Genomic DNA, 26,868 nt, shown 5'->3' with positions numbered 1-26,868 from the left:
GCATGTTATAGTTTGTAACATTTCAAAACAAAAGCCACATTCTTCTGTGTTCTTGATGTTTCTTGCAGGCTATGGTCTGTGTGCAGCCAAAGCTCAGTACCCCATTGCTGATTTGGTAAAGATGCTCACAGAGCAAGGCAAAAAAGTTAGGTAAGTGTTTGCAGGGAGAGTTTTGTGTGATGAAAGGGAATGGGCGATTTTTTTAAAAGGACTATTTCTTAAAGTGGCATGTTACACGTGCAATCCTAGGTAAAGCTGTCCAAAAAACCTCTATTCTGGTCTTAGTCTACTACCAATTTTCCCTGCTTTTATCTAATAGCATCAAAAGTAAATATAGACTCCTTTTAGAAAGGGAAAGTTTGTTATTCCAAATTCTAGGGTATTTTTTAATGAGGAAAATAGAAGTTTGTGTTTCTCTGTGGTTCCATTTGGGGAAGAAGATCAAGCAAAGCACTTTTTTTTTTTTTTAAATTAAAGCATTATAATGATACAGAGTAGTTGGGTTCCTCTGGAAATTCATGGAATTTGATTTTAATTCATCCTCTCCCCCCACCATTCCCGTCCCTTCTCCTTCCCCACGTTCTCCTTTCTCTTCTCCACTGATCTTCCTTTCACTCATCTATTGATTTATTTTTAATTTTTTTCAATCAAACAAAGTGTTTTAATTATATTAAGTTGTATTCTTTTGGTTTTTGTTACATTGAAAAATGAAAGACCTCCAAAGAGGTTTTCAAGGAATAACTCTCTATGGGCTGGTCATTGATGGCTATTTTAACTCTCATATTCTCAGAGCGGGGAAGACTGCTGAAAATGTTTTTTCTAAAGTCATACTTTTTTGTCATCTGAATTAGTACAATAGCTATTTTTGCCATTTGGGTACTGGATTCTGCTCTCGGTAGGATGTTAAGCAGAATAGAAAAGTTGAAGACTCTGCATTCCTAGATTCTCCATGATCTCGGATAAAACATTTGACAAGTGTAAAAATGGGGCCACAACTTGGTGACCATTGAAGTGTTTGCATTTGTCCTGTCCATCTCTGGGTCTCCACTCTGGAACTATGCTGTCACTTACGGGTCAGAGGAGAGAGCCCCTGGAGTCATCCTTAATAGGACCAGCACTACCCATTTCTTGGGGAAACTGGTTCACTAGCAGTTGTATTGACATGGCAAAATAAGAAAGAGCGACAAGATAACTTATTAAATACGGTTTGTTCATCAGGCCATTAATATCTGTTGACAAAACTATTTTTATCTGTTAATTATTCCTTTTAGATGTCAACTATAGACTTTTATCTGGAGGTAGATGATAAGAAAATAAAGCAAGCCAGACATGGTGGTAAATGCCTATAGTCCAAGTTATGCAGGAGGCTGAGAAGGAGGATCCAAAGTTTGAGGCCAGCCTGAGCAATTTAAACTATGTCTCAAAAAATAAAGGGGGTGGAGGATGTAGCATAAAGGTAAAGCACTTGCCTAATATGAGTCCAGTCCGTGGTACTGCCAAAAAAAAAAAAAAAAAAAAAAAAAGGGCCCAACAGTGTGGCCTAGAACTAGTCAGAATATCTGTGCCAGAATGGATACAGAATCCTGCTTTCTGGACTGAATGTTCCAGCTCTAAATGGTGGTAAAAGAGACTGAGATGATGAAATGAGGGGGTTACTTAAATGGTCTTAGTGTTAGCAGCTATGTAAGCTGCATTTTACTTTTTTCTTTTTTTTTTTCTTGCTCTTTGTTTTCTCTTATTCCTTCCCCACCTCTTACTGAAAAATGTAATTTGTGTTTTCCATATACACAGAATCAAGACACTGTTTTGTGGAGGGCCCAGTATTTCTGTGACATGGGTTATTTTTATGATTAGTGAATTGAAGATAGAAGGTGATAAAAGTTCTTGACTATATTTTTAAATTGTTACATAAGAAGTCTCTCTTTTAGTTCCTTATTCCATATAGGATATTAAACTATGCCTTATTTTAGCCATAGTCTTACCACTTACAGCATTTACAGCCCTATGAGTGAAAGGATGTGTTAAAGCACCTTTTATGATTTTCCTGAAGAAATTATTTTCTTTATTCAGTCCACATGTAAAAAAGTCTAATGTATTAGGAATGCCTTCTATCACCATGTAAATGTTTTGATGAACGACATTCATATAAAATAGAATAAGATGGCTTTCATGTCTCCGTTATCCTTAGGGAAGGGAATGCTTAGTTCATCAAAACTCTTGACACTCACTCATCAACTGAGGTAAGCAGACATCTTGGAAAGTGAGGCCAGTGTGAGGTGAGTGGATGCAGAATGGAAAGAACATCATAAATAAGACCGTCCAGCAGCTTCAGGGCAGGCAAACCAAGAGAGGAAACTAATCGGGGAGATGGAGAAAAGTTATCTGAAAAGAAAAGAACAAGGGGATTTTTAGTTTCTGACCTGTTTTCAAAATAATTTATTAGCAATTTATAATATAGATCAGAATGAAATTATTGCTCAGAAAAGTTACCTATTTATATTCACCTGTCCTTCATATATAAGCTGAAATGATATATTAATATATTGTAGTGTTTTTTACTGACGTATGTTGAATTTTCAACATGAGATTTGTAATAAGTTATATGAATCTTGCATTTGAATTAAATGGAAGAGGACTGACTATTTCTTGCAAACATGATGACAGTAGAATATCATGTTTTTCCTTTCTAGCTTCTGTGTGGACTTTTTTTTTTTTAATTTAAAGGGGATCACAGAAACTTGGTTGATTTTGCTTTGTCGGTGTCATCATCTTTTCTTGGAGAAATATAAATTTTCTTGACAAAGTTAGGAATATACACATAGATGCTAGCTTTTTTAAAGAGGCAGATGTCTGAACGAGAGATGGCTGCAGCAGTTACCTCGTATTTTAATGAAATAAATCTGTATTTACAGTTTGTGGTAATTTGGTCCTTTCATCACTCTGTGGAGCTCCCACGGTGTTCATTGACTGCAGCTGCTGGGCCTCTGGTTTTAGTAGGTCTTTGTGCCTCAGGACCCCAGCATGCCTCACATCCAGATGTGGTGACATATTCACACACATCCCCTGTGGAAATGTGCCAGTGTGGACATACGATTGTCATCAATTAGCTATGCCCAAGTGGTGCCAAGAAAAATTGCATCTGTCATACAGTCCGTCTGACTTCATGGCCCATGATTGATTTAGAGACACTCCTGTTTTCCCTTCCTTTGGTTATAGTCATAACATGCTCACAAAGGGCTAAGATTATATAATGAAGCACATGACATTTCATGGCAAGAACTCATTTCAGCATGTTGACGTCATGAAAGTTCACTGACTTAGACTTTGTTTAGTGGCCAAGATATCGTCACTTCATGGTTGTTCAAAATGCCTGTGCAGCTTACCTAACTAATAATGCTGGATCTTTAAAAGCATTTTATGACGAATATCTATGACACTAGGGCACAGACTTTTTTTTCCTCTTTACTTCCCAATCTTTGGATGACTTATATGATAGGCTTTTTATTCTAAGGTTGAGATAGCTTGCCCAGTTAATAAATCTTAGAAAGGGGATGTAATTTTTTCTCTTTTGTAATTAATAACTGTTTGATTTTATTTCTACAAAGCATTATTGCTTGGATTATCACAGAAGTCTTTTGAATTCATGGAAACACTTTTTAACTTGCTTCACTAACTAATGTTATGTATTTTATGTTAAGGTTCCATTGTCTTTCTATTCATGTTATTAAAAATTATTAGAAATTTATTATGAGGTTCTGAGAATACAAGGATACAGAAGCTCAGTTCTGACTCAAAATTTTATAATTATGAAGAAGCAAATCCATGAACAAAGGAATCAGTGAATTCCATTTAATATGATGGCATGCTAAGACAAGGGGAGGAGGAGTTAACTAGCCAGGGGACGTTTTCAATTTTTTATACTATTTTTAAAGTGAAATTTTTTGAAGGCTTTTTAAAATGCGTATATGAGTGCGTATAAACACTTCATCCTGTCTTAACACATCAAGTTGCCGATGGTATTTGCAGTTTAATAGTGTTTCGTTATTTTTACAAATACGTCAGTTCTTTGAATACACTTAAAGATGAAATATTTTGTTCCTGTAACTGGATTTTTCTGTTTTCTTTTTGGTGGATTGCATGTGACTTAAGTAAGAGAGTTCAGTCTTCTAGGATTTGTTATGCTTTGGGGTCAAGGAAGAGCCAAGGCATGACATTTGTAAAGTAACAGAGGCACTTGCTTCTGAAGAGAATGGAAATCAGGCCAGCTAAAAGACTTAGTGTTTAGTAAATAAATAGACATTGACATTGTTGAGCAGTTTCATGTCAGCTCTGTGATTTTTTTTTTTTAAAGCCATGACTATTCATATCAATGTTCGTTCATTGAACAAATAATAGCACAATCCTTTGTGTCACATGCTATTCTAGGTCCTGGGGAGATATCAGGGAATACAACAGAAGACCTTACATTCATTAGGAGGTGAGGTCATAAACTTCAAGAAATTCTGGAGTGAGGATGCATTACCCCCTTTTGTCTCCAGTTCAGATGCTAGTTGAAAAGAATATATGTGGGACAGGGGATGGGATCACGGTTTCAGAATCACAGCTGGCACTATTTGGTGATGAATTAGCCAGTGCTTCTGGCTCTTTCAAAGAATGTGGTGTGGTATTTTGCACCGAGCCTGCCTTCTTGAAGAACACAGTAGCAGAAGAGTGGATGTGAGGGAGTTAGTTGTGTAATTGGGCAAGCGCGTGGAATTTTTCATGTAACAGAGGAAAAACCAAAGACAGTGTGTGTGCTTGCTCACATATATGTTGAGTCTGTTGTATAGAATTTCCAGTAGTCCCCAGATCAAACGTGTCTGTTGAGTTGTTTAAAAAAGGCAGCCTTCTCCCCAGATTGTTTGACTTTATGCTGTCCATGGTGTTCTGGAGTGGCAAGGCCTGTGTGCTTTAGGTGCTTTGTAAGGCCTTTTCTAGCCATGTCATTCAGGGACCCATTCCTTAGAAACTCCTGTCGCAGATATTGCAGTGGGCTGAGGAGGAAACCCTCACTGGATGAAGCCAGTGTTCCTATCAGGGTAATTTTTTGGCTTCTGGTTCTAGTATTGGTTATAGTAAACTCTTTGAATTTAGTTTCTTCAATAAGAGTCCTGTGAACATAGCAGAGTATAAATAAATAAAAACCCTCATTTCATGTTCATCTGTATCTTTCTTATAATTTTTACTTCATAGTGCTTGTTAGCTATTGCATTCCAAGAGCCATTCAACAATATCATTAAATGTATCTAGTGAGAAAGATGAAATTATGTATAATTTTAACTAAAATCTCTGCAATATGTTAGAATATAACATTCTAGAGCATTAGTCATGGATTGAATTTTAGTTTTTCCTGATAACATTCTTCATGGTCCTGTTACTTATTTTGGGAATAAAAAGAGTATCAGTAGTCATGCAGTTTCTATTCTGGGTTTGGTAGCTGGATTAGGTTGAAGGATGGAAAAGTCATATTTGGGCACAATGTATAATTAATCTCCTGGAGTGGAGAAGGTAGTGTTGTGACATGGTCCCAGAGGGCACTGTGTTGGTGTTTGCAGTGGACTATTTACCTGGTCCTCAGTAGACAACTTCTCATCTCTTTGGGTGGCCTCAGTGTCATAGGCCACATGGTCTGATGGAAAATGTGACAAACATTTCCTGTCAAACATTTCCTCATTCACATTCATAGAATAGGCTCTATTATTCTATATTAGAAAAATTGTGCCCCTGAGACATTTTCATAAGCTCTTTGACTTTCGTAATTTTTTTTTCTGAAGAAGAGAGGGATATGGATGAGTACCAGATTTCAGAACCAGAGTAGCAGTTCAATCCTTATGTGCTTTCAAATAAATAAAGAAAGGTACAAAGTATTCTCTTATTCTGGCTTTTGGAAAGTTCTAGGATTTTTCTTTTTCCATTTGGAATTGTACAAGTGACTGAAGTGTTGCTTCTAAGAAAGACTTTCACAGTTTTAGAAAGCTGGATGTCTCTTTCTAAGAAGCCTTGCCAGAGAGGATGATTCCATAACCTTTCTCATTAATCAGTTTCTGTGGACAGCAATTGCCTTGTCAGGAAGTGTTTTTTCACTTCTTTACATGCTTTTCTCTTCAGATGGACATATTAGCCCCACCCAGGTGGTCCCGGCCTTTTCACTACCAAGGGTAATTTAGGTAACATTTACCATGCTGACTTCATGTTTTAGGTTTATTCCAAACTGACTTATAATTGTTAATTAGAAATTCTGATAAACCAAAGAAACTTGCCTTTTTAGTTTGTCATATTTTTTCCACAGGGGAAATACATCATTATGTGTAAAAAGTATTGAATCTAGTAACATATTTTTGTGTTACCTCCATGGACCCTCCTCAGAGTCACGTGCACACGCAGGATGTGCAGGGTCCTCGAAGGACTTTTGCTTCTGCAGGGGGATCTCCAGCCTCTTTTGTGACAACACAGTGTGAACACATTTGGTGTAATTCCTAATAAAGGAGTAGTACCTTAGGAATTGGACTGGAGGATCTTGAAGGTCCACTTTCACTACTAAGGTGCTTGTGATATGGATCCTTTTTTTTTTTTTTTTTGCAGTGCTGGGGATTGAACCCAGGGCCTTGTGCTGGCAAGGCAAGCACTCTACCAACTGAGCTATCTCCCCAGCCCAGGTAGTTGTAATTTTCCTCTGGTTTGGTCTTGGGGGTCTCTCTTAGGAGGGTGGCTGTCCAGCCTAGCCCTGTCATGACAGGGGTGCAGGGAAGGTGGTTGTGAATTTTCACATGGGACATTTTTATCTTGGTGGATGACCTAATGCCTAGGTGTCTGAGCTGTGACCAGGTGCCTCTCACAGGAAATTTGTTTATACCAGTATATACCCTTCTGGCTCTTGTCTGACCTGTGCCCAGACTGTTCCTATCAAGATGACTACTCCCTGGAAGAGCCCTGACCAGGAGGAAAGTTAGGCTTGGGTATGTTGGTCAGGGGAGACACAGGGAGGCAGCACAATTAGATGCATAAATAACAGAAGCAAGTTTAATTACTTCTAGATCCCACAGAGAAGAGGGCTGCAGATGAGGGCTGATGGGAAGATTGGAAGGGGGATGTGGTGTTCAACCAGTAGGAGGGGAGGGAGAGAGGGAGAGAAGACCTGTGGGTCTTCCAACTGTTATTTGGACCCAGGATGGTATCCATGCAGTTTCTCCTGGAGGAGTTCTAATTGGTGGGTTTGGAGAAAGTAGGCAGGAGACCAAGGGGCTACACTGTGACTTTACAGTGGCCACCATAGCATATCTATGGTCCATGCAGGGTGTGGGGGTCAGTGAGGTGAATCAGGAAAGTTGTAGCTGTATGTGCCATAGGTGGGTAGTTGTCTAGGGATGGATCACGAGGAGCAGGAAGAGGCAGAAAGCTGGAAATTGTGTCACAGGTGACTAAACTCTGCTGCTTGTATTCAAAATGTGCCAAGGCAACCTAAGATTGCTAGTATTCACTATAGCAGTTTTGTTGATTTATAAATATTTGTGGTTTAAAAACAGGAGAAACGAATAGACCTTCAGCAAAAAGTCTTCATTTTCTCTCTGTGTCTCTTTCCTAGTTAACTGTCAACCTCCTAAGAGATTAGAATAACACATTCAGGGAAATTGTGGCATGATGGTATTGGGAAGGCACAATCCCAAAATGCTATCACCACGCATTGTCCTGTATACAGTTTGATTTTAAATGTAAAATAGTATAATAAGGGAAATTAACCCTTGGAATATCCTGAGTATAGAAATAAATTTTGCACAGTGACTCCCAAAACATAAAACCATATAAGCAAAGGTTGCAAAAATTTCTTTAAAAAAATCTGGAGGTTTTTTTAAACTTTATTTATTTTTTCACTATTTATATTATCAAGAGACTGCAAAATGGGGAAAACATTCTAAGTACTTTAGAAAGGGACCCAGTGATTCCTGTAGTTTCTTTGTCTTACTTATTGATTTAAAATGCTCAATGCAGTAAACCACTCTCAGTGGTTTATTGCTGAACTGGATCTGGATATTTCCATAATGCCAAAAGGAAAATGTAGTTTATTTGGATAGTTGTGGTAGGATCCATGTGGTGAATGTTTTATATTCTTTAACAGCCTCATATGCCCAAGAACAACTGCTGTGATTCTCCCTGGTCAGGACATATTGTCTCCATGGCCTGTGATCATGGAAATTTGTCTTTTTGTTTCCCCTTTAAAAACATGTGGTATCTGAAATCTAATGTGAGGTTGCAGAAAAACTCTAGAATGGGCTTATGTCATCATGTATTATAAAAGAAGCTTTAAAAAAGTGATACTTTAAAAATTGTTCCTTTCCCAAATTTTATCTAGTTACTTGGTATTTATGAACAGTTCTTATAGACACTCCTTTCTTTTTATTCTTTCTCGGGTAATTTAGAAGGCTCTGAAGATCAGGTTATTCATTAGAATAGATAATTTCACTTTTTTCAAACTGCCTGGGTTTTTTCTTAGCTGGTAACTGAGACCTGAGCTCTTTTATTATGTGTTGTTCCCTGAAAGATTTTTTCATTTTCATATTTGAAAGAAGAAAATTGCGTAAAGTGCTATAGTTTTTTCTTCTTCAAGATATTGAAGAGATTACCCTAATTTGATGACATTTATTGTATCTGTCAAACAAAGCAATGACCTTTTTTTTGCCTAATTTGTTTTATAGTAAAAAGTGGCTTTTTGAAGTTTGACTTTATCAGCATAAATGTATAATGAATATTAGTTATGATCAAGTTCCCAAAGAGTCCATTGTTCAAAATTATTTTATTATTATTATTTTTTGGGTGCTGGGGATCGAACCCAGGGCCTTGTGCTTTCAAGGCAAGTACTCTACCGACTGAGCTATCTCTCCAGCCCCTGTTCATAATTATTGACTTCAGTCTTCCTCGACTATTTAATTTCTCTTGTCTTTTTATGTAGTTGCAGGTACAAAAAGCTTCTAACCTTTATTGAACTATTTTGATGTTTACTGAGCTTTCAAGGTAAAAAATTAGAAGAACAACCCAGAAAGTGTTGGTGTTAAATCAACATTTGTTTTAATGTAAAAATGTGTTTTTTTTTTTTTTTTCTAAATAGTTTCTAGTTGTTCATGGACCTTCTTATTTTATTTATTTATATGTGGTGCTGAGAATCGAACCCAGTGCCTCACACATACTAGGCAAGCACTCTACCACCGAGCCACAACCCCAGCCTGTAAAAATGGTTCTTAAAAGTATTATGGAACCATTAAAAAAGTACATTTATTTGAAAAATATGAGTGAGCATTTATATTATAAAAATGTATTTGAATAGAATTTTATAATTGCAGTATACATTTATTAAAGGCATATGTCAGTCAGGTGCTGGTCTGAAACAATTTGTATGAAAAACTCTTGATGTGAGCTATCTCATTTAAATCTCATAATCATCCTCTGAAGAGGTTTTATTATCAGTTCCATTGTATTCATGAGACTGAGGAGCACAGAATTCTTAATTACTTCTCTACTTCCTTAAATCATTTCTCTAAAACAGATGGAAAGTTGATGAGTCATTGTACTTATTCAGCACACTGTTTAAAGGCCTTCCCTCCTTCTGTCCCTTTGAGTGCCCAGGAACTGTGGAGACTGATGAATAAGACATGATTCCTGTACTCTAGGAGCTCCCAGTTACAAGAGCGTAGTGTGTCTATTGGTTATTATGGTGTGGTATGCTAAGGAAGAGAGGCATAAAGAATTCTGGGAACATGGAAAACCTTTATTTTCCTTCTGTCAAATTTTGTCATGATCAGAGATAGCTGACTCTGTTTTTAAAGTATGTGCATAATAAAGGCTAATTTCCATTATCCAAAGGAAAGTATTAAAAGAGTGGTAGTGTTTGCATGTTGGAATTCTGGATGGTCTTCATGTGATGATGGAACATTGATGAGCCCTGGCCATCGGTTCTTGGAAATTGCTGGTCTTGGCCAACCTGTGTCTGATATAATTAATTTTCATACACACATTGGAGCTTAGCCAGTTTACATGGGCCAGAATTATTATAAACTCACACTGACTCATCAGCCTGCATATGTATTTCTACAAGTTTAAGTGTGTTCTGTTATTTCTCTCCAAATGTTGGCATTCTCTTTTAATAATTTTGCATGTTTTTTTCTCCAACCATAGAGCTTTGAAGTTTAGTGTAATAAATTATTATGCAAACAGATATAAAATGATCTGTCCTTTGGGATATTCAGCATAACTTGATGGTTTGCTTGGTGATTACCCTTCAAATTGGCCAAACAGAAACATTGTCTTTTTGCAATCTGTAGCTAATCAAGACATTAGAATATGAACCAATATATTTAGAGGTCTTTGATGACTCTGCTATAGCATAAAGATGATAGTCAGATGGATTAATTTAAAAATGTCAAAGATAGTATTAAAAACAAGTAGATTAATTATAATCTAAAAATTTTACAATAAAGGGGGATATAAAATCTAAATCCAGAGTTGAATTACAAGGTGTACATTGGATCATCCATCTAAAATAGAATCCCTAGTTCCCAGGAATTTTGGACAGAGAGGGAGCTTTCTCGTGGGCTAAATAGTGGTCCTCCAAAATGTACACATGTTAATACCCAAACCTTAGGTATTATCTTACATGGCAAGAAGAACTATGTAGATTTAAGGTGAGAATTTGGGGATAGGGAGATTACCCTTAATTATTTGGGCTGGCCCAATGTAATCACTCAGGTCCTGATTGGGGGGAGGGTGCAGTAAGATCCATGTTAGAGAAGGAAATGTGACAGCAGAAGCAAAGGTTGGAATGATGTGGCCACAACATAAGGGATGGTATAGACTCCCAGAAGGAATACAGCCCTGCCAACACCTTGATTTTATAGCTCAGGGAAACCAATTTTGAACTTCTGACCTCCAGGAGAGTAAGAAAACAAATCTGTGTTGATTTAAGGAATAAATCTGTGGCATTGTGTTATAGGAGCAATATGAAATTAATACAGACCTTAAATGTCATATAGTGCCTGTTCTTAGTCTTTCTTAAGTCTCACCAGGCAGATTTTGGAACCAAGAAGGGGCCGGGGGAAGCAGGAGAAACACTTTGGATGATCAGAAGGATTGGGAGATTAGGAGAATTTTTTGTTTTTTAAGATTACTGTTAACATCTCAGAAGAGCACATGTGACATGTGAGTAATTTGAGAAGCAGTTGGTACTACAGGATGGAGGCAAAGCAACATCGGGTAGTTGTTTTGGATCCTGGGTTCCTCTTGAGCGGCTTCTTTCTCATAGTAGTAGTTAAGACCATTGTAGGGGATCCGTCTCCAGGTAAGGGAAGGTCTGTCTCAGCCACCATAAGTCTCTCCATCATGTCTATTACCAGTCATCCTCTGCTACAATACTCTTTTTTAGTGAATTTTTTTTTTTTTTTTTGATGCTGGGGATTTGAACCCAGGGCCTTGGGCTTGTGAGGCAAGCACTCTACCAACTGAGCTATATCCCCCGCCCCCTTTTATGTGAATTTTTAAAAAATATGTTCTCATTAGTTATACATGACAGTAGAATGCATTTTAACACATTGTACACAAATGGAGCATAACTTCTCATTCCTATAAAATACTCTTGAACCCATTGTGAACTGAACTGGTTGTGTCCATCTGCTCTAGTTAATGAGCATCTTTCTCTGATCTACATAAAAGAAACTTAAAACTGCATTTGTTTTAATTCAGTAGTAGAAAGTCTTTCTTGAAATTTAATTCCAGTTCTTTTTTAATTTGAAAATAATTCTCTTTTCATCTGGCCTGTGAAAAAAAGTATTTAGTCAAACCTTGGTTTATTTGAAAACCAGTTTTTCTTTTTTTTTCTATCCAGTTGATTTTATACATATGTACATATATATATATGCATATATATAATATTTTTACTTGAAGTATGTTGTTTTCTAAGTTTGTACCAGTCGTCTTTCTGTCACGATAACAAAATATCTGAGAAAACTGGCATAAAAAGATAAAAGGTTTATTTTGGCTACAGTTTTGGAGGTTCCAGCCCAGGATCGATTAGCCCATTGCTTATTGGCCTGTGGCAAGGCAGCCCAATGTGGTGGTAATGTCTGGTGAAGCAAAACTGCTCATCTCATCACCAGGAACAAAAAATGAGCAAGAGGAAGGGTATGGGGTACTACTGTCCCCTTCAAAGGTATGTGACCAATGACCTAAAGACCTCCTCTACTAGGCCCTATTTCTTAAAGTTTCTATCACTTCCCAATAGTAACCCCTGGGGACAAAGACTTTAATGCATACACCTTTGGGGGACATTTTATGATTCAAATTACATAGATATTTTATGTTCTTGAACCTTATCCAAGCATCATTTTAACCTTTTAATTTATATTTCCTGGAACTAAATCTAGTTAATTAGTTTTTATCATTGAGTCTAGTCAGTGATAATAGTAAGAATAACTGCGTAAATGGGAGAAAAAAATCCCTTAGTTAATATGGAATGTTGATTTGAAATTGATTCAATTGAAATACAAATTGGCATTAACTTTGAAAGAAAATCAGCAAGTTTATAATGCAATTTGTCTTGGATATGTTACTAAGACCCTCTGTAAAATGAATTGACCTTTTCAAATAAAAATATCTTAGGATATATTTTTTGAAATTATTTTGTCCCATCATTGTTCAAAAATAATCATATGTCTGGGTCATAATATAATTATAGGATCTCTTGTCTTTCTTGGGGCACATTCTCAGTGCTTTTATTCTCCCATACAATATTTTTTCTTTTCTTTTTTTTATTGGTGCCTATTAATTATATAGAGTGGTGAGTTTCACTGTGGCAAATCGGTACATGCATGTAACATAATTTGATTAATTTCACTCCTCTGTGCCTTTTCTTTAACTCTCCTCCACCCTCCTCCTGGTCCCCTTCTTACCTATTGGTCTCCTTTTGTGACATCCTCCCCCACTTTTTTCTCCTAGCTTCCAGATATGAAAGAAAACATATGGTTCTTGCCTTTTGGGTCTGGCTTATTTTGCTTACCATGATGCTCTCCAGTTCCATCCATTCTCCTGCACATGACTTAATTTGTCTTTCTTTATGGCAGAATAAAATTCCTTTGTGTATTATAGCACAATTTTTATCCATTCTTCTGTTGACAGATGCCTAGGCAGATTCCATAATGTGTCTATTGTGAATTGTGCTGCAATAAACATGGATATGCATGTATCTCTAAATTATGTTGGCTTTAATTCTTTGGATAAATATGGAGGAGTAGTATAACTGGATCATATGGTAGATTTAATTTTAGTTTTTTGTGACCCTTCCATACTGATTTCCATAGTGGCTGTACTAATTTATATTTTTCCCATATCTTTGCCAGCATTTGTTGTTAATTTTATTCCTAAGGATATTCTTTCTCTCTGGAGTGAGATAGTATCTCAGTATGGTTTTGATTTGCATTTCCCCAAACACTAAAGATGGTGTACATCTCTTCATTTTGTTTGGATATTTGTACTTTTGAAAAGTGTCTGTTTGCCCGTTTATTGAATGGGTTAATTTTTTTTGTTTGGTGTTGAGATTTTTGAATTCTTTATAATTAATTCCATCAAAGAGTAGCTGGCAAAGATTCTTCATGTTGTTTCTTTTGCTGTGCAAAAGGTTTTCAATTTAATGCTATTGCATTTATTAATTCTTTCTATTATTTCCTGAGTTACAGGAATCCTATTCAGGAAGTAGTTGCCTGTGCCTTTTATGTTTCTGGTCCTAGGCCTAGATCTTTGATCCATATTAACTGATTTTTATACAGTGAGATACAGGGATGTGGTTTCATTCTTCTACATATGGATAGCCAGTTTTCCCAGCACCATTTATCAAAGAGGTTGTCTTTTCCTCAATGTATCTTTTTGGTATCTTTTTAAAAAATCAGATGACTTGAGCTATGTGACTTTGTCTGTGTCTTATATTCCTTTCCACTGGTCTATGTACCTGTTTAAAAAAAATTTTTTTTTTCATAGTTGTAGATGGACAGAATGCCTTTATTTTATTTGTTTATTTTTATGTGGTGCTAAGATGGAACCCAGTACTTCACATGTATTAGGCAAACACTCTGCCACTGAACTACAATCCCAACCCCTACGTATGCGTTTTTATACCAGTACTGTGATGTTCTTATTACTATGATTGTGTAGTATAATTTGAAATCAGGTATTGTGATGCCTCCAGCTTTACTCTTTGCTCAGCATTGCTTTGGCTATCTGGGTCTTACATTCTTTCATATGAATTTTAGGATTTTTTTCTAGTTCTGTGAAGAATATCACTTGTATTTTGTTGGAAATTTCATTGAATCTGCTCATCACTTTGGTAATATGGTCATCTTAATATTCTGCCTATCCATGAACATGGGAGTTCTTCCCATTTTCTAGTGTTGTCTGTCTTTTCTGTTCTATAATTTTCATTGTGGAAGTTTTTCACCTTCTTGGTTAGGTTTATTCCTAGGTATTTTTTCCTTCTCTAGGTATTTTTTAAAGCTATTGTGTGTGGAATTGTTTTTCCTAATTTTTTTTCTCAGTGGATTTATTATTGGTGTATAGAAAAATATTGATTTTTGTATGTTGATTTTGTATTCTACTTTGCTGAATTTGCTTATCAGTCTTAGAATTCTTTTGGTGGAAACTTTAGGGTCTTCTATACAGTAGAATCATATCATCTACAAATAGAGATAATTTGATTTCTTCCTTTCTATTTGAATTCCTTTTATTACTTTCTCTTGCCTAAATGTACTGACCAAAGTTTCAAGTATTTTATTAAATAGGAGTGATGGTAGTAGATATCCTTGTCTTGTTCTTGATTTTAAAGAGATTCCTTTCAGTTTTCCTCATTTAGTATTATGTTGCCTTTGGGTTTGTCATATATAGCCTTTATCTTTTTAATTTTTATTTTTACATTTACTTATTTATTTTTTCATTGTCTTTTTTGACTGATAAATATTTTTAAACAATTTTCTCATACATGTATATAGGATAATAATGTTGGTCTCATTCTACTGTCCTTCCCAATCCCACTACCCCACCCCTCCCCTCACTCCCTTCTGTAAAATTGAAAGTTTCTTCGTTCTTCCCTACCCACCCCCCACTATAGATCAGCCTCTGCTTATCAGAGAAAACATTTGACCTTTGGCTTTTTGGGATTGACTTATTTCACTTAGCATGATATTCTCCAGTTCCATCCATTTACCTGCAAATGCCATAATTTCATTCTTCTTTAAGGCTGAGTAATATTCCATTGTGTATATGTATCACATTTTCTTTATCCATTCATCTGTTGAAGGGCATCTAGGTTATTTCCACAATCTCGCTATTGTGAATTGAGCAGCTATAAACATTGATGTGACTGTGTTACTGTAGTAGGCTGATTTTAAGTCCTTTGGGTATAAATCAAGGAGTGGGATAGTTGGGTCAAATGGTGCATCCATTCCGCATTTTCTTAGGAATCTCCATACTGCTTTCCAAAGTGTTTGCACCAGTGTGCAGTCCCACCAACAATTATGAGTGTACCTTTTCCCCCACATCCTCCCAACACTTATTATTGCTTGTAATTTGATTTTTGCCATTCTGACTGGGGTGAGATAAAATCTTAGAGCAATTTTGATTTTCATTTCTCTAATTGCAAGAGATGATGAACATTCTTTACATATGTTTGTTGATCAATTGTATTTCTTCTGTGAAGTGTCTGTTCAGTTCCTTAGCCCATTTATTGATTGGGTTATTTGTTTTTTGGTTGTTAAGTTTTTTGAGTTCTTTATGTATCTTGGAGATTAGTGCTCTGAGATGTGTGTGGTAAAGATTTTTTCCCATTCTGTAGGTTTTCTCTTCAAATTATTATTTCCTTTGCTGAGAAAAAGCTTTTTAGTTTGAATCCATCCCATTTATTGATTCTTAATTTTACTTCTTGTGCGTTAGGAGTCTTGTTAAGGAAATCAGGTCCTAAGCCAACATGATGAAGATTTGGGCCTACTTTTTCTTCTATTAGGCGCAGCATCTCTGTTTGGTGCCTAAATCTTTGATCCACTTTGAAATGATTTTTGTGGAGGGTGACCGAAGTTTAATTTCATTTTGTTACATAAGGGTTTCCAGTTTTCCCAGCACCATCTGTTGAATAGGCTATCTTTTCTCCAATGTATGTTTTTGACACCTTTGTCTAGTATGAGATAATTGTATTTATGTGGGTTTGTCTCTGTATCTTCTATTTTGCACCATTGGTGTACATGTCTATTTTGGTGCCAATAGCATGCTGTTTTTGTTACTATTGCTCTGTAGTATAACTTAAGGTCTGATAGTGTGAAATTAAAGGGATATGAATGGGAAAAGAAGACCTCAAACTATCACTATTTGTCGATGACATGATTCTATATTTAGAATACAAAAAAAAAAAAACAGGGAATTTCCAGAACTCATAAATGATTGAAGGTATAAAATTGATACCCATATTTCAAATGCATTTCTATACATAAACAATGAATCCTCTGCAAGAGAAATTAGGAAAACTACCCCATTCACAAGAACGTCAACAAAAATAAAATACTTTGGAATCAATATAAGAGGTGAAAGACCTCTGCAATGAAAACTATAGAACACCAAAGAAAGAAATTGAAGAAAACCATAGTATCAAAAGTATTCTACAAATTCAATGTAATTCTTATTAAAATCCCAATGACATTCTTCATACAAATAGAAAAGTCAATCATGAAATTCATTTAGAAAAATAAGAGACCCAGAATAGACAAAGTAATCCTTAGCAAGAAGAGTGAAGCAGGAGGCATCACAATACCAGACCTTAAATTATAGTACAGAACAATATATAGCCTTTATGATGTTAAGTTCCCTTTATCCCTAATTTCTTCATGGTTTTTATGAACCGTGAAGGAGTATTGTATTTTGTCAAAGGCTTTTTCTGCATCTATTGAGATGATTATATGATTAGTGTTCTTGGTTTTATTTATTTATTTTTTTTAATTTATTTTTATTGTAAACAAATGGGATACATGTTGTTTCTGTTTGTACATGGAGTAACAGCATACCATTTACATATTCATACATTTACATGGAGTAATGATGTTTGATTCATTGTTATTTTTTTCCCTTCCCCCCCACTCCTCCCACCTCTCTTTTCCCTCTATATAGTCCCTTCTTCCTCCATTCTTGCCCCCCTCCCACCCCACATTACATGTCATCATCCACTTATCAGTGAGATCATTCGTCTTTTGGATTTTTGAGATTGGCTTGTCTCACTTAACATAATATTCTCCAATTTAATCCATTTGCCTGCAAATGCCATAATTTTATTATTCTTTATGGATGAGTAATATTCCATTGTATATATATACCACAGTTTCTTTATCCATTCATCAATTGAAGGGCATCTAGGTTGGTTCCATACTCTGGATATTGTGAATTGAGCAGCTATGAACATTGATGTGGCTGTATCTCTGTAGTATGCTGATTTTAAGTCCTTTGGGTATAGGCCGAGGAGTGGGATATCTGGGTCAAATGGTAGGTCCATTCCAAGTTTTCTAAGGAATCTCCACACTGCTTTCCAGAGTGGCTGCACTAATTTGCAGTCCCACCAGCAATGTATGAGTGTACCTTTTTCCCCACATCCTTGCCAACGCCTGTTGTTGCTTGTATTCTTGATAATCGCCATTCTAATTGGGGTGAGATGGAATCTTAGGGTAGTTTTGATTTGCATTTCTCTTATTACTAAAGATGTTGAACATTTTTTCATATGTTTGTTGATTGCTTGTAGATCTTCTGTGAAGTGTCTGTGCATATCCTTAGCCCATTTGTTGATTGGGTTATTTGTATTCTTGGTGTAGAGTTTTTTGAGTTCTTTATATATTCTGGAAATTAGTGCTCTATCTGAAGTATGAGTGGCAAAGATATTCTCCCACTCTGTAGGCTCTCTCTTCGCATTGCTGATAGTTTCCTTTGCTGAGAGAAAGCTTTTTAGTTTGAATCTATCCCAGTTATTGATTCTTGCTTTTATTTTTTTGTGCTATGGGAGTCCTGTTAAGGAAGTCTGATCCTAAGCCAACAAGGTGAAGTTTTGGACCTACTTTTTCTTCAATAAGATGCAGGGTCTCTGGTCTGATTTCAAGGTCCTTGATCCATTGTGAGTTGATTTTTGTGCAGAGTGAAAGATAGGGGTTTAGTTTCATTCTGTTGCATATGGATTTCCAGTTTTCCCAGCACCATTTGTTGAAGGGGATATCTTTTCTCCATTGCATATTTTTGGCACCTTTGTCTAGTATTAGAAAATTGTATTTCTTTGGGTTTGTGTCCGTGTCCTTTATTCTGTACCATGGATCTACCTATTTTGGTGCCAATACCATGCTGTTTTTGTTACTATTGCTTTGTAGTACAGTTGAAGTTCTGGTATTGCAATACTCCCTGTTTCATTCTTCCTGCTAAGGATTGCTTTAGCTATTCTGGGTTTCATATTCTTCCAGATGAATTTCATGACTGCTTGCTCTATTTCTATAAGGTACATCATTGGGATTTTAATTGGAATCACATTGAATCTGTATAGCACTTTAGGTAGTATGGCCATTTTGACAATATTAATTCTTCCTATCCAAGAACATGGAAGATCTTTCCATTTTCTACGGTCTTCCTTAATTTCTTTCTTCAATGTTTTGTAGTTTTCATTGTAGAGATCTTTTACCTCTTTGGTTAGATTGATGCCCAAGTATTTTATTTTTTTTGAGGCTATTGTAAATGGAGTTGTTTTCCTCATTTCCCTTTCAGCTGTTTCGTCACTTGTGTATAAAAATGCTTTAGATTTATGCATGTTGATTTTATAGCCTGCTATTTTGCTGAATTCATTGATGAGGTATAGAAGTTTTCTGGAGGAGTTTTTGGATCCTCTAAATATAGAATCATGTCATCTGCACATAGTGACAGCTTAAATTTCTCTTTTCCTATTCATATCCCTTTAATTTCTTTAGTCTGCCTAATTGTTCTGGCTAGAGTTTCGAGGACAATGTTGAATAGAAGTGGTGAAAGAGGACATCCCTGTCTTGTTCCTGTTTTTAAAGGGAATGGTTTCAGTTTTTCTCCATTAAGAATGATGTTGGCCATGGGCTTAGCATAAATAGCCTTTACAGTGTTCAGGTATGTTCCTACTATCCCTATTTTTTCTAGTGTTTTGAGCATGAAGGGGTGTTGTATTTTGTCGAACGCTTTTTCTGCGTCAATTGAAATAACCATATGATTCTTATCCTTAAGTCTATTGACATGATGGATTATGTTTATTGATTTATGAATGTTGAACCATCCTTGCATTCCAGGGATGAACCCCACTTGATCGTGGTGCACAATTTTCTTAATATGTTTTTGGATACGGTTTGCCAATATTTTGTTAAGGATCTTTGCATCTATATTCATCAAGGATATTGGTCTAAAATTTTCTTTCCTTGATGTGTGTTTTCCTGGTTTGGGTATGAGGGTGATATTAGCTTCATAGAATGAGTTCGGTAGGGTATGCTCCTTTTCTGTTTCCTAGAATACTTTGAGAAGTATTGGAATGAGTTCTTCTTTGAAGGTCTTGTAGAACTCGGCTGAGAATCCGTCTGGTCCTGGGCTTTTCTTGGATGGTAGATTTTTAATCACTTCTTCTATTTCATTGCTTGATATTGATCTGTTTAAATTGTGTATGTCCTCCTGGTTTGGGAGGAGCATATGTCTCCAGAAATTTGTCTATGTCTTCGGTAGTTTCTATTTTGTTGGGATACAGATTTTCAAAGTAGCTTCTCATTATGTTCTGTATCTCAGTGATGTCTGTCGTGATATTTCCTTTTGCATCATGTATTTTAGTAATTTGAGTCTTCTCTCTCCTTCTCTTTATTAGTGTGACTAAGGGTTTGTCTATTTTGTTTACTTTCTCAAAGAACCAACTTTTTGTTTTGTCAATTTTTTGAATAGATTCCTTTGTTTCAATTTCATTGATTTCAGCTCTGATTTTAATTATTTCCTGTCTTCTACTACTTTTGGTGTTGTTCTGTTCTTCTTTTTCTAGGGCTTTGAGCTGTAATGTTGGGTCATTTAGTTGTTGACTTTTCATTCTTTTCTGGAATGCGCTCCATGCAATGAATTTTCCCCTTAGTACCGTTTTCATAGTGTCCCAGAGATTTTGATATGTTGTATCATCATTCTCATTGACCTCTAAGAATTTTTTAATCCCCTCCCTGATGTTTTTTGTTATCCATGTTTCATTCAATAGCATATTATTTAGTCTCCAAGTGTTGGAGTAATTTCTGTTTTTTATTTTGTCATTGATTTCTACTCTCAGTCCATTATGATCTGATAGAACACAAGGCAGTATCTCTATTTTTTTTTCATTTCTGAAGGGCTGCTTTGTGGCATAACACATGGTCTGTTTTCAAGAAGGTTTTATGTGCTGCAGAGAAGAAAGTGTATCTGCTCGTTGATGTATGGAATATTCTACATATGTCTATTAAGTCTAGGTTATTGATTGTGTTATTGAGTTCTATGGTTTCTTTGGTTGAATTTTGTTTGGAAGATCTATCTAGTGATGACAGCGGTGCGTTAAAGTCTCCCAGAATTATTGTGTTGTTGTCTATGTGATTCTTGAAATTGAGAAGGATTTGTTTGATGTACAGGGATGCACCATTGTTTGGGGCATAAATATTTACTATCATTATGTCTTCCTGATTTATGGTTCCCTTAAGCAGTATGAAATGTCCTTCTTTATCCCTTCTGACTAGCTTTGGCTTGAAGTCCACTTTATCTGATATAAGGATGGAAACCCCCGCTTTTTTACTGAGTTCATGTGCGTGGTAGGTTTTTTTCCCATCCTTTCACCTTTAGTCTGTGGATGTCTTTTTCAATGAGATGAGTCTCTTGCAGGCAGCATATTATTGGGTCTTTCTTTTTAATCAATTCTGCCAGTCTATGTCTTTTGATTGATGAGTTTAGGCCATTAACATTCAGGGTTATTATTGAGAAATGATTTGTATTCCCAGTCATTTGGCTAATTTTTGGTTTTTAAGTTGGCTTGGTTTCTCCTTTGAGTGGTTTTTCTCTAAGGTAGTTCCTCCCTTTGCTGACCTCCATTGTTGTTTTTCATTTCCTCCTCATGGAATATTTTGTTGAGAACATTCTGTAGTGCAGGCTTTCTATTTGTAAATTCTTTTAACTTTTGTTTATCATGGAAGGATTTTATTTCCTCTTCAAATCTGAAGGTTAGTTTTGCTGGGTATAGGATTCTTGGTTGGCAACCATGTTCTTTCAGAGCTTGAAATATGTTGGTTCAGGCCCTTCTAGCTTTTAGAGTCTGGTTTGAGAAGTCGGCTGCTATCCGTATCGGTCTCCCCCTATATGTAATCTGATGCTTTTCTCTCGTGGCCTTCAAAATCCTATCTTGATTTTGAGTGTTAGGCATTTTCATTATAATGTGCCTTGGTGTGGCTCTGTTGTGATTTTGTGCATTTGGTGTTCTGTAAGCCTCTTGTATTTGATTTTCCATTTCATTCTTCAGGTTTGGGAAATTTTCTGATATTATTTCATTGAATAGGTTGTTCATTCCTTTGGTTTGTATCTCTGTGCCTTCCTCAATCCCAATAATTCTTAAATTTGGTTTTTTCATGATGTCCTATAGTTCTTGGAGATTCTGTTCATGATTTCTTACCATCTTCTCTGTTTGGACAACTTTATTTTCAAGATTAAATATTTTGTCTTCATTGTCTGAGGTTCTGTCTTCCAAGTGGTCTAGTCTGTTGGTGATGCTTTCCATTGAGTTTTTTATTTGGTTTATTGTCTCCTTCATTTCAAGGATTTCCATTTGGTTTTTTTTGAGAATCTCTATCTCTTTGTTGAAATGATCTTTCGCTTCCTGCAGGTGCTCTTTCAGCTTATTGGTATTATCATTCATTGCCTGCATTTGCTCTCCTATCTCATCCTTTGCTTTGCGAATCATCTTAATCATGTATAATCTGAAGTCCTTTTCTGACATTTCTTCTAACATACTGTCATTGGATTCTATTACTATAGAATCTAGATTTGTTTGGATCATTTTCTTCCCTCTTTTTTTCATGTTGTTCATGTATCTTCCCCTCTAGCAGTGCAGATCTGGGGTATTGCAGATTTCCCCCTATAGGCTTATAGTGGCCCTATAGGTTTCCAAAACCCTTTCTTTAAGGGGAGATCAATATTAGCAGTGCCCAAATCAGACACTATGCAATCCTAGACCAATCCTATGGGGACAATAACAAAATTGTCATAATAAACAAAGTGAGTGCAAATATTATCTTCGATAAAACAAACAGGTTTTCAATAAGGTCTGCAGTTTCTAATGGAGGACAAAGAGGATGCAGAGGGATGTAGAATGTGGCTGTTAATGGGATAAGAAAAGAATATACAGAAGTTCTGGAAAATAGGGTGAGACTGTAATCAAAAGAAATTGGATGTTAGCATGCAAAAAAGGGAGAAAGAGACTCTGAGGGAACAGGTAAACAAAAGGAAAAGAGAGCAAGAAAAGTGAAGAAATAAAAACTGAAATTTTTTCTATTAGGAGAAAAAAGAAAATCTACTGTATAACAGTCATATACTAATGAAACCTCCCAGTGTTCAGTAGCCTGATGCATGGGAAGTACCTGACAATGAGCTTCAAGCCTCCAGCAGGCGTTTCAGGATGGGATTTGCCCCACCCAAAGATCGGAGCTCAGGCTTCCAGGATTATCTAAGATGGCCGCTCTGGCTTCGAAATGTGTTTGGGAGCTGCAGCTCAGGGATGGACGTGGTCAACTGGAGGTCCTGAAGACGGGATGCAGATGGTCTGGCAGGGGTCCTGGAGGTCCCGTGTGTTTGGTGTGGTTGTGGGATCCTGGAGGCCGGGTGCAATCAGTCGGTCTGGGGTCCTGGTGATAGGGCGTAGTCAGTTGGTCTGGGAGTCCTGGCAGCAGGGAGCAGTCAGTAGATGTGAGGGCCCCAGAGGCAGGGAGTGATCAGTCGGGCTGAGGGATCCTGGAGATGTGGCTCAGTCAATCCGGCCAGGGGTCCTATGGGGCCTGGCTGTTGTCTCAAAATGGCGGCAGCCACGTGTACTCAAACCTGCAGGTACTGTAACAGTGAACTTCCAGGCAGCAGCAAGCAGCTGGTGCTCCGCTGGTGGTCCGCAATCAGTTTGCTGACTGTTGTCGGACGATCGGGAGGTGAACCTTGAGCATTGGGTGATGGATAGGAGTAAGGCAGGTGATGGACAGGCGAGAGGCAGGCAAATGGTGGATGATAGACGCCTGACAGTGAGCAATCTGCTCTCAAAAAAGGCGTCGATATGCTGGCAGCCTGGAGGTCATCACAGCAGACAAATGGGGTAAACACCAGGTGATCAGCAAAAACTGCCTCACTGAGAAACAGATATCCTCTGCTTGAAACTGGCGTTACGGAGCGACAAGGAACACAGCCTCCCTCTAGTCCGCCATCTTGGATCTCTCTTGGTTTTATTTATGTGTACATTATGTTTATTGATTTGTGCATGTTGAACCATCTTTGCACCTCTGGAAATAAGCCAGTTTGATTGTAATATATGATCTTTTTAACATGTTGTTGAATTCAGTTTACTAATATTAAGGATTTTTGCATCTAAGTTCATCAAGGATATTAATGTGTTTTCTTTCCTTGAAGTATCCTCATCCAGTTTTGGTTTCAAGGTTATATTGGCTTCACAGAATGAGTTTGAAAGTATTTCCTTTCTTTATATTTCATGGAACAATTTGAGGAGCATTGATATTAGTTTTTCTTTAAATGAATCTGTCTAGTTTGGGACTTTCCTTTGCTGGGAAGCTTTTTATTACTGTTTCAGTCTAAATTGCTTGTTAGCAATCTGTTTAGGTTTTCTGTGTTCTCTTAGTCCAGTGTTGGTAGGTTATATGTGTCTAGAAATTAATTTATTCTCTATTTTCCAAATTATTGGAATGTAAGTTTTCAAAAATAGTTCCCAATTATTCTCTGGATTTCAGTGGTATCTTTTTCTGATAACCTCATTTTCCTCTTTTATTTTTTATTTGATTTTTAAAAAAATTTTTTAGTCATAAATGGATCCAGTACCTTTATTTTATGTATGTATGTGTATGTATGTATCTATTATGTGGTGCAGAGGATAGAACCCAGTGCCTCACACAAACAGGCAAGTGTTCTACTATTGAGCTACAATCCCAGCCTTCTTATTTTATTAATTTGGGTCTTCTCTCTCTCTCTTTCTCTCTCTTTTTTTTTTTTTTTTTTTTTTTTGGTTAGTTTGGCTAAGGATTTACCAGTCCTGTTTATTTTTTCAAAGAATCAACTCTTTGCTTCATTAATCCTTTGTGTTATTTTTTCATTTTTATTTCACTGATTTCAACTCTGACCTTTATTATTTTTTTTCCCTTCTACTAGTTTTGGAATCGGCTTATTGTTTTTCTGTGACCTTTGGATGCATCATTGGGTTGTCTTGAGATCTCTCTCTTTCTCTCTCGTTTTTATGTGATCATAGCTATAAACTTCCCTTGTAGAACTACCTTAGCTGTCTCTCACAGGTTTTCATATGCCACCTTTCCATTTTCTTTTGCTTTTAAGAATGTTTAGCCCCTCCCCCTGCTAATTTCTTCAGTGACCCATTCATCATTCAAAAGTGTATTGCTTAATCGTCATGTATTTGAATAGTTTCTGTAGTTTTCTTGCTGTTGATTTCGAATTTCATTTTGTTATGATTCAAAAGAATGCAAAAGATTTTTCAGTTTGTTTATATTTGCTAAAACTTGATTTCAGGCCTAATACATTTCTCTAATTTTTGAGAAAGTTACATGAACAGCTAAAAAGAGAGAGTATATAGCTGGTTTTGGATAAAATAACCTGTAGATGTCTTTAAAGTACATTGATTTATGGCATAGTTTAAATCTTTTGTGCCTTTGTTAATTTCTGTCGGGGTGGCCTGTCTGTTAGTGAGAATGATGTGTTGAAATCCCCACAACTATTTTATTGGGGCCTACAAGTCCATTTTTATTGAGTAAAGTTTGTTTTATGAAATTGGTTGCATAGTCAAGGCACATTTATGTACATTCAGGGCCTGAATATTTACAAATGTTTTATGTCCTTATCGCACGTTCTCTTTATCAGTACATAAAGACTTTCCTTGTCTCTAATTTTGTCAAACGTTCACTTTGAGAGTTGCCACTCCTGCTTATTTTCAGATTCCATTTGTACAGAATCTTATTTTCCATTCTTTTCAGTCTGTGAATGTCTTTGTGAGGTGTGTTTCTAGGAGGCAAAATATAATTGGGTTCTATTTTTTAAAAATCCAGCATGCAACTCTGTGTCTTTTAATTGGAGAATAAAGACCATTAATATTCAATGTTATTATACAGAGGTATGTATTACATCCTATCACTTTGTTTTTTCCTAATGTTTGAATGTTCTAATTTGGTTTTCTATTTTTTCTAACAAGATCTATTTTTTCTTATGCTCACTCAATTATTTTTATTTTCTTCTCGTATGTGTAGGATTTCTTTAAATATCTTCTACGATGCTGGCTTAGTGGTCAGAATTCCATTTGCTTATACTTTTCTTGAAGGTTTTTATTTCTTTGTTGATTTTAAAGGATAGTTTGCTGGATAGAGTAACCTAAGTTCACAGTTGTTTTCTTTTGTGGCTTGAAATACTTCATTCCATGTCCTGGCCTTTAGAGTTTCTGTTGAGCTATTTGCTCTTAATGTGGTGGGTTTGCCTTTATAAATGACTTGGTACCTCTTTCATAGCTTTTAATATTATTTGTTCTGAATTTTTCTCTTCTGCACTTTGATGTTTTATTATTTCCAAATCTCAGGCTTATGTACAAAAAGTAAGAGCACTGATAAAATAAGAAACAGACCTAAATTGGCCTGGTTGGTGTGGCCAACTGGCCACATAGTGCAGCAGCCCTTGACCCACCACCTTCCCCTCAGGAGGAGTCCATTGCCTGGGGGTCTATTGGCATTGTTTTGCTGGTATGGCCCCTATGACCAGCTGCCAACAGCCCCAGGCTGGCACTGTAGGGCATATCTGCTGCCACCAAACACTTGAGCAACCTGTGACTCCTTCATTGTCCAGCTAGTTTCCTAACTGTCCTGGCAGAACTAATGGCAGAGACAACAGTCCTGTCCCCAGAGGTCTAGAGTTTCCAGGGGTGGTGCCCCTGAATTTTTTACATTTTAGCTATCATACATTTTGGAAAAGTTCTTTTCTGGTCATGTCTTTTTGGAGTTCTAAATGCCTCAATTATCTGCATATCCTCTCATTCCCAGGATTAGGGAAATTTTCTTACTTCCTTGAATAAACTTTCATGCCATCAGTCTCTCTGTTTTATTTCTCAAGACCTAGGAGTCTGGTCTTTTAATGTTGTTCCGGAGCTCTTGTTTATTTTGTTCTTAGTTTCTTCTTATTTTTTTCTTTATAATGTCTGAGTGTTCTAATTTGCCCACTTGCCTTTGAACTCTAATAGTCTTTCTTCTGCTCAATCTAGAAGACTTTGCACCGAGTTTTTTATTTTTAAATCAGTTTTTTATTTGTAAGATTTCTGTTTGGTTCTGTTTAGAATCGTTATCTCTTTATTGAAATGTTCTTTCACACCTTGTAATTTATACCTTAGTTTATTCCTTAGATCTTTTAATTCATCAATCATTCTAACTATCAGTTTTTTGAATTCTTTGTTCAGCATTTTCTCTGGTCAGTGACTGGAGAGTTATGAACATTTGGAGGTATTACCTTGCTTTCTTATGTTTCCTATATTTCTGTTTTGAGATTTGC

At 36.4% G+C, this 26,868-nt stretch overlaps 1 protein-coding gene across 10 annotated transcripts in view; it reads left to right on the top strand.

The window, feature by feature from the left end:
- Window positions 1-26,868, top strand: part of NNT (nicotinamide nucleotide transhydrogenase) — a 101,481-nt gene that overhangs the window by 64,107 nt on the left and 10,506 nt on the right. For 8 of the 10 annotated variants that reach the window (XM_079145055.1, XM_079145056.1, XM_079145054.1 and 5 more), the window contains one exon: window positions 69-150. In XM_079145055.1, the coding sequence (XP_079001181.1) occupies window positions 69-150 (82 nt within the window). Of the gene's footprint in view, window positions 1-68; window positions 151-2,188; window positions 8,563-12,064; window positions 12,230-26,868 lie in introns of those variants that run through there. The other 2 variants (XR_013764678.1, XM_079145053.1) reach the window with 2 other exon arrangements.

The sequence above is a fragment of the Sciurus vulgaris genome (assembly GCF_902686455.1).
Source record: "Sciurus vulgaris genome assembly, chromosome: 6".
NCBI lineage: Eukaryota > Metazoa > Chordata > Mammalia > Rodentia > Sciuridae > Sciurus > Sciurus vulgaris.
The sequence above is the reverse complement of the archived record's forward strand: the minus strand, read 5'-3'. Positions and strand labels throughout refer to the sequence as shown.